Source organism: Antedon bifida, chromosome 10, assembly GCF_963402885.1.
Source record: "Antedon bifida chromosome 10, ecAntBifi1.1, whole genome shotgun sequence".
Taxonomy (NCBI): domain Eukaryota; kingdom Metazoa; phylum Echinodermata; class Crinoidea; order Comatulida; family Antedonidae; genus Antedon; species Antedon bifida.
In genome coordinates, this window is record NC_136235.1 from 4,891,871 (window position 1) to 4,901,458 (window position 9,588).

The 9,588-nt window shown below is 30.3% G+C and overlaps 1 protein-coding gene across 1 annotated transcript; it reads right to left on the bottom strand.

The window, feature by feature from the left end:
- Positions 1-1,761: 1,761 nt before the first annotated feature.
- Positions 1,762-7,057, bottom strand: LOC144854136 (uncharacterized). The gene is made up of 2 exons (XM_078712026.1): positions 6,602-7,057; positions 1,762-5,873 (listed from the first exon to the last, which is right to left on the bottom strand). The coding sequence occupies exon 2, from the start codon at positions 5,236-5,238 to the stop codon at positions 3,220-3,222; it is 2,019 nt and encodes a 672-aa protein (XP_078568152.1). The 5' UTR covers positions 5,239-5,873; positions 6,602-7,057; the 3' UTR covers positions 1,762-3,219.
- Positions 7,058-9,588: the final 2,531 nt, after the last annotated feature.

Sequence of the window (9,588 nt, forward strand, 5' to 3'; positions counted from 1 at the left end):
TTCTTGTCCAAAACAATTGTTTTGTCATTCAACGGGAATATTATTCAATACGAATGTATTATGTAATAAATAAATTTAATTTTATCAAATAATTGTAAGCTTACTTACTTCATGTGGTGATTATAAAGCAATTGCACGTACCTGGTAGCTGCAACCTCTGTCCATGCTATTTGTAATTCCTTCCATTACATTTTTGTTTTCCCATAAATTAAATAGTATTAGACCATTGTTTTTTTTAAAATAATCATGTTGATGGGAAAAAAAACATTACGTAGGAGGTGATGGAGTTTTATAAGTTTAAATTCTCATAGAAATAACTACGAACATTTCTGATGATAAGCTAGTGTGAACAGGCGCTAACCCCAACAATGAATAATACTTAGCAAAATATTGTGACCGATGTCACCTATGCGACCTATGTTAACAAAATACCAATTTTTATTTTTTTACAATTATTTTTGAAGTTATTAATGAACCAATTTTCTTGAACTTCAATAGACATGTTATGTTAAAGTATATATGCCTTTATATAACACCTAAATTTGTACTATTACACTCATAAACATTCATTATTTGTATAATAGCCCATTACACTGAAAAGTTTAGGCGCTATCGTGCTAACAAACAAACAAACACTGTATACTTGGAAAAATTCTATTTTCTATTATAATGTTTAACGAATTTCAGTTCACATAATAGGCCTTATTAATACCGTTATTTTATATACCCATATGTATTTTATAACACGTGTTGTAGGCCTTACAGTTTGGAAATTCACTCTGTAGATCACATACTGTATCGAGTTTGGTCATTAAATTCGTTAAAATTCATTCACCATAAGCATTGCTTGCACGGTATTTTATCATGATTATTATCTATCATTTCGTATAACACCCTAAGTGGCATAATGATCGCCCCTCAATGCTAGTGATATATTCAATAATATCTACATAAAAGATTGCGGGCAAAACAAAATGCAAACAATAAAACAATTTGCAACTGTACAGCTGTTGATACTTGATGCATTATAGAAAACATTACTTTGTGAATGTTTAATATTGAGCATATAATATTGCAGGTATCAAACAATATTATTTCGGTATGTATGTGGGCGTGTATATTTGAATTAGTAATTAATATTAGAATTTGTATCAACAGCAAGTAACTAGCCACATTACAGAATGGATAACTATATCATGTTTATTAGTCTCATTTCAGGTTTAGGAAGTGTAGTTTAGAAAAAAAGGCACTAGAATTGACAGAGAACCTTGAGATTGGAAGACCGTAACACTTTAACCACCGATATACAGTTTGCTCTATAGACTTCACTGCAAACTAATTATCGTATATAATTATTTTTTTATTTACTGTATTTTGAATTAATGAATAATTGAAATGGTGGGTAGGGCGACTATGACGAGGGCGAATAGCAAAGAACAGGTGATAAGCACAGATACATTACAGATTTAGGCCTATATGTGCCTGAGATATTAACATTTTACAGTTATATACTTGCACTTGCTTTGAATCAACTTCTATATTCTTTTCTGTCAATATTTATCACATGTTACTATCGGTATTCACTAACATAAGTGTGTTACCATAATCCTTTATGATCCTCTTCATATAGTATAATAATTATGATAATTCATCCAACTTCATCCAATAGTAATTATAGTAATAGTTTAGTAATAGTATAATATGAATTGATGGGATCGAGGAAAAAAAACCCATTTCAACAAAACGCATTTTATCTGAATAACGTATTTTTTTATTGCATTGTATTAATAAAATACTTATTATTCTCAAATTAAAACCACTTTAAATGATATCTTTTTTATAGGCTTCATCATTTAACAATATATTAACTAATTTTAATTTAAAAATACCAAACTTCATTAAAGTAAGTTTAAAATGTAAATAGTAATAGTATGTCTAGTTATAATTTAAATGAAAAAAATACCTCCAAGCTAAACGTTCAAAATAATACTGGCGCATTTTCGGTTAGGGTAATTCCAATAATGAGAATATAAATATATAATTTCGCATTTTGTATTAGCATATAATCAAATAACGTAATTCTATAAACAATGCATTGATTCATATTCGTTTAAAGATCAGTGTGAACACAATATCCTCTAAAAACGAGTACTGCATATATACATAAACAGTATATTTACAATAACAATGTCATGTCTATGAATTTGAATTAAAAATAATATTATTTTCCAGCGAGATGAACTATTAAAACAAGTTTTTACAAACTTTACAAAGAAACTCGCTAATTAATGAAGAAGAAAATACCATAATCAAACATTATTTCACAGAAATTAATTTAATTATTAATTCGTAGCTGCTACTAATGTTATTAAACCGAGTCGGAAAGAATATCATAATAATTTTGGTATAATTTCTAATAATTAATATTTTCAATAACTATTAAAATATAAAATATATTTGTGAGATGTGACAAAATTAATGTTCACAAAAGAAGAAAAAAGGCACATTTCAGATGAGATAAATGCGAGTTTAAAAGACAAATACATAATGAATATAGTCTGCATGGAAACCTTCGGGTACATAATAATTATAATAATTAATTATTGATATAATATCTAACAAACATTGATTATGTTTGAGACTATATATAAAAATATTGTACATCACTAAGGATTTATTAAAAATTCTTACGAAAAAAAAATGGAAAAGTAATCTTGATAAAAATACCCTCACTTTAGTAACTTGTCTTCAGCTTAGATAATGACGTAATTTATAAATACCTTTTGTATATATAAAAAAAAATAGATTTCAAATTTGGGCAAGAGAATTTAAAATGGAGTTAACGACAAAATAAGAACGCATAGTCGATTAATCCATCAGAAGATTTATTTTGAAAACATCTTCTCTGGAATTGTTCTTCATTCCCTGATCTAACTGTTACCACCATCACTTCATATACATTTTACTGAATAAACAGTCTGAGAAATAAATTCTGGACAAAATGAACAGAAGGCTACACCAATCAAAGACATGAACGTTTTAACTGGATCATTGTATCTGAGTATTCAGGGAAAAGATCTTCCAACATGTATGAAGATAATCATTTCAAACAGACAAGATGTGAAATAATCTTGAAAAGGTGGATCTGTTTAATAAAAAAAATGTTTTTTTTTCAAGGTTTCACGAATAGGCCTACAACAGCATATACTACTGTAATGTTTAAACAATGGTTTCTAAGTATTCATTGCTTTGTAACGATTCTGTAAGACGCACTCGACGAAAGCTAGATGTCATACGGTGTGTGAACAAATTATTGTTATTCCAAAAGTTATCGTTGGAAATTCGATAAAATGTGTTGGACTTCCTCTTGTTGCGACTTGCTTCAAGTTTTCGTTTGTGCTTATTTCGAGTCCAGGCACGCCATAATTTCAAACTTCTATGATACACTCTTATCCAGTAAACGAGAACCAGAAATACCATAACAGAAAACCATATAATAAGAATTCTTGTAATTAAATCTGTGTCTATGTCATCGGTGCAATTCGGCAAATAGTCATATAATTCAACGTCAAGTATTTGGAAAAAACCCTGATTTTCAAATCGAATTGGTGAAAAACACGTAAAGTTTGATAACCAGACATAAGGATGAGTAACTCGAATGTCATATGCCCATTGCATATAGCAATCACATCTAATGGGGTTTCCTTCAAGTATTAGCGTATCAAGAGAACCACTTTCAAAAAGATGAAACAACGTGTCCCAAGAAATAGATTCGAGTCTGTTGTAACCCAAGTCTAAATATTGCAATGGAGTTCCGTCGAACGTGTCAATTGGTAAAAAAGTCAGTAAGTTATGCGATACGTCTAGGGTCTTTAATTTATCGAGGTTACTAATATCAGGTAGCTGTACCAAATAGTTGTTACTCAAACTCAGTAGATTTAGTGAAGTATTACATTTAAAGAAATCTTCGTCGAGAACTTCTATTCGATTGTGGCTTAAGTCAAAAATACTGAGCTCTGGGTATTGATGTGGAAACCGAGGATGCAAAACTTGTATCCTATTTTGAGCCAGACTAAAATACTTCAAACGCGGTAATGGCCCAAATGCATCAAGATTAACAGTTGATAATAAATTAGATTTGAGATCAACATGCTCTAAACAGTTTGAGTTTTGGAATATATTGAACGGTAAGCGTTCTATTTGGTTTGATGACAAACTTAAATTCGTTAAGCTGAAACCGGACTCAAACGTCTCTGTTTTCAGATGAGTGATTTTGTTATATCCCAGTTCAAGAATTTTCAAATTGCTAAGGCTTATATTCGAAGGTAATTCAGATATTTGGTTGTTGTTGACAATTAACGTGTTTAGATTTGGTAAACAGTTAAACATCGTTGCTGGTAAACTAGTGATATCGTTGTAAGCAAGATTTATAGTACTAAAGAAATCACGTGATCTGTTAGAAAACCAATTTTCTATAGTCGGTGGCATTACAAAGGAACTCTCCATTTGAAGTTCTTCTAAGCTTCTCAATGGTTTCAACCAATCGTCATCAATAATGTCTATTTGATTGTTTGACATATTAAGTGTACGAAGTTTTGATAATGATTTAAAAAACTCTCCTGATACCTTAGTCAAACTATTGCTTTCTAGATCCAAATATTGTAAATTTTTTAGCTTACAAGGTTTTTTTGTTAAATTAACAATATCATTACCCATTAGATCTAGATACTTCAAATTTTTAAGGCAAACCAATGCTTCTGGAAAAACAGACAAACGATTCCCATTTAAAATCAGCTTTCGAAGCTTCCGTGTATTGTTGAAACAATCATCTGAAATTGTGTGAATTAGATTGTTTTCCAGAGAAAGCATTCTTAGAGACGATAAATGAAGAAAGTCTGTTCTTTCCAATTGTTTGATATTTCCTTCTGTAATCAACAAAATTCGGGTGTAATTTGGAATATTGTTTGGAATTTCTGTTAGATTACTGCATTTCACAGATAAGTATATGTCATCGCAGACACACTTTAGCGGGCAGACTCCACAGGCAATGCCTATACTTGTTAGTAAATACGTGACAAGGAATAAGAATCGAGTTGTGAAACCTCTTTGGTACGATGCTCTGAAGGTGGGAACATTCGATGTATATAACAAACACGATTCGGTACTTCTCGTTAACAACGTAAAGTGTAATCTTTTATTACTCGGCTTTGTTTGAAATGGATGATACAGAAGTTTCATCTTAGTAACAACAACTTAAATCAAGATGGTCGACAAAGCGTCTTCGGATCGTTATCATTACGTCACCTCTGTTAAGTATTTTCTTTTAAGACACATGTAAACACTGTTTATAATATTTCTGCATTCAACAAGCCGGGTCACAATAAAAAGTGTGCATCATGCGTCATTGCAAAGCTGCTAAAACAACTTTAAAATGTACTTCATCATTCATTGTGTTGATTAATCCGTTGTATTTTGATGCAATGCTTATGTTCATTGAGGAACATGCTATGTTTCAACGATACATTTGATTTCAACGTTATCAAAGTACTTCGTCAAAAAACCTTTAAGAATTTGCATAATGTAGAAGTTTTCCGTTTCTGCTATTAAAAACAGTATGCCAATGAAAAAATAGTAATACCAGAACTGTAATATTTACCACTTTTGTGGTATTCCCGTGTACTACAAGTAATTGTGGTATTGCTAATTTACGTCGCGTTCACTTTGCCTTTCAATACTTGCTGGTATTCGCTATGCTTTATTAAATTAATTAGAATCACGTGGTTATTTCTCGAAATTATTGCACATAATAATAATAATAATTTATGTTTTCGACACCAACGATTTGACAACACCTTGAATTCGGGATTACCAGTCTGAAATGAAACAAAATCAGTAATCAGAAATTGATAATAATAATTTATATTTAATACAGGATAACACAATAAGGTAAAAAACACCTGTTTTGCATTGTGGTAATGTCTTAAATACAAAATAAATCGGAAAAAATTTAGTTTTGTGAAAAAAAATGTAAAAATAATTGACAATACTTAGGTATTCTTTAAATTAAACGTTAATTCTTGGTTTAAATGTCTATTGTTTATTATAACATATCCAGCAACAATGATGAAAACCACACTTTCCAGTGAAGTGTTAACAATTTTAAACCGGAGTAACCCTTTAATGAAAATATATTATTGGAAAAGTACTGTATATGTGTTTTAATTACCATTCTAGAAATTGAACAGTTAGTGTTCTAATATGTTTGATTAGCTTTTGTTAAAGTAACACTATGCATTTCTAAATGTCATCTACGGAAATTACATTACAATTGCAAAATAAAAATACAGTAAACGAATACGGTGTAGCTTTTAACGAATTACCAATAGATATTAAACATGGATTCATGAAGACGATGATAACGCCATTATTATGGAATTATAGGACAAATATAACTACTCCATTTATCCGGGTTGTATTATCAATACAGACCCAAGAAAAGAACTATGCACTGAAAAACAAGCGAACGATAATTAGAATAGAAGAGAACAGAAATATAAAAAAAGCGAATGTCAAACAAACCTTTACAATACTGTATACGTACATTTACATTTGCATAATTCCATTATTTGTATTGCTGGAAGAAGTTCAATGGAGACAAACCAGTAACAGGTCTATCATTCCTTTTCAAACACCTTATTGCATAACGTCCGTCAGGTGTCCTCATCTAAGCCAGTGTAGTTTCGTCTACAGTTCACTGGCCTGAATCAATATCACGGTGTAATCATTGTCAAATAGACACACTGGTCTTATACTAAGATAGCAAGCAGTTGGTTGCCTGCTCATCACTCTATCGCCTGTCAGCATCTGTGTGATCTATCTATATGCATTGAAACCATTTAAACAAATGATTCGCCGTGACGTATTTTTGATATTAGTCTGCCAATATACGCGACGTTTACGATTTGCTAATAATGTCGTCACGCATTAGCGAGTAGGGTTCTCGATCGTATTCCATGATTTGTCATAAGCGCTAGGTTACAAGTGTACTTTTATAAGTTCGAAGTTTGAGAAGCATATACGTCATCTAATCTTCATGTACTATGTAAAACGTATTTTAAACATATAGCATGAGCAACGTCTTCTAATGTTGATGATGATGATTGGTTCAAAAAAACGATATCAAGTATATACTGTATCAGGTTGTCTTTGATGTTACACCTAAAAAAAAGAGAAGATAACAGCGGTTTTATTTCGTACATTATTAGGTGATCATTTAGAATAAAATGATCACCTATTGTTATTGTATAAAATCTTTATTATTTTTTTTTTTCTTTTTATTGTTTCTGTACACTATTTTGTGTAACAATTATCTCAAAAAGTTTAATGTCAATGATTACAAAAATTTCAGAATATCTTTCAAATAATATAACTTAATCCTAATAAGCTTTCCAGCGTGATCACTCATCCGTGACGACATTTATACGCCATTTTGCGAAATCACATTATCAATCATATCTCCAAAATTCATTATCACATATTAATGAAATTCACTACACGTAAACTTCAGATCAAGGGTAAAAATATTAGCAAATAAAAAGTTGCGCGTTTCAAGGTCATGCACGTGAAATCGCGCGCTAAAAATTTAAAACGCGCAAAATTAGGTTTTGATCAATTTAGAGCATGAATTAGGCCATTTGCGTGTTTCCAAAAATTACTGCGCAAAAAAAATAATTTGCGCGCGCGATACTTAAAAAGCGTAAAAAATATGAATTTTTTTTACAAATCTCATTCTACTCACCATCCTTAGTACATTCACCAAATTTGAGTCAGTTCCGACTTAAAATAACGCTATACGAGCACGTTAAAAATGACAAAATGCGCACATTAATTTTACAAAAGTTCTGAAAATGGTGAAAAATAGGTCTTTTTTAAAATGAAAATAATTCTTCAGAATGCAAGATGACCCCCGATTTTTTTAACTTATTCTGGAAGCCATTGAGTTGTAGATATGAATTCATGTACACATTTTACGTACAAAATGTTTTGACGTCATCAAATGGCCACTTGAATTTAAAAATTAGGATTTGTTATCTTTTTGTGTAGATTATCACATTCAACAGAGCGCATCTTGGTTATGTGTGCTCGAATTTCGCACAACTTTCAGTATGTGCTTGCTTAATTAATTATCTTTATCATGAGTTGACACTATCTTCATTTTAATGACGTCATCACGCGTAAAAACTTGAATAACGTAGGCCGTGTAATTTCACCTTCGCAGTAAATTTGAATATCTTACAGCTCTTCAGAATTGAAGGTTACCTTGATGATTATAATTTATTATGAAAGCTGATGAAATGTAGATATTAATTCATATAAAAATTAAGCCTATCGGATGTTGTGACGTTAACATATGGCCAGTTGAAGTGAAAAAGTAGTTTTTTCATATTTTTCGTCAAAGTTATACACAATTCAAAGAGCGCGCACAGCGCTTCTACGTGCCAATTTTTTTTCCAAATCTTATATTTTTTTGCTCAATTAATTTATCTTTCGAAATTGTCATCTTAAAGTTTAGTTTGATAACGTCATCATGCCAAAAAATTAGAACATGTGTGTCCCGTAATTTCACCTATGCTACACTGTATATAGATATACAGTATATACTGTACATATTGTATATGGCGTATAGGCACAACTCGGCACTATAAGCATATAATAGGATGGCATACATCAACATTTTCCGATCGTATGTTAACGTACGTGCATGTTTAAAAAAAATTAATTTCAGTAAAATGATAAAAATGATCACCTATAATTCGTCAAAGTGACGAATTAAATTCTAGTTATTATTATTATTATTTAAAAAAAATATTACATCATCTTATTATGATTAGGCCTACATCTAATACGAGCATAATCGGAATTTCCATCATACATTGATATTAGCCCTATCATCCATCATTGTTAAAATTATACATTTACTTAATTTAATTATGTACAAATGGCTCCATCAGTATAATGTGACAACATCCCTGTTTATACACCATTCTCATTTATCATTATTTCGAGAAAAAAAACCCCAATTCTTGATATGGGCTTAGAGAGCTACGAATTATCATTGTCGTCGCGATTCTCAAGAATACAATATCAGTAGAAATAATATATCCCCATTCTCATATATTAGTATAGTATGGTATTTAAATATTTGTATTTACGTCGATACAATTATTGAAAATAATAACACAGTATCTACAATACAATAGATAAAATACAAACGATATTAAATTGATGGTAAGGGCAATATATGCAATATTTACAATATTATACAAAGTAAACAATATGATACAATTGCGTTGTAAAATTACCCACATGCTGTTAACATAATCATCCTTAGTGACTCATTGTATGTTTATAAATGTTATAGAATGAGTCGCAAAAATTCTACAATAATTTAAGCTAATCAGTTAACAGATTAATCCATAATCTAATTAAATAAATAATGCAACAAAATACAAATTTAAATTTGGAAATGAATTTTGTCATGAATAATATAGACGTAAAAACAACCAATGCCTTGATAAAACAGTTTCT

Bases quoted from the DNA above. Each gene is read 5' to 3' on its own strand.
- LOC144854136 (XM_078712026.1), bottom strand. From the start codon at position 5,238: ATGAAACTTCTGTATCATCCATTTCAAACAAAGCCGAGTAATAAAAGA.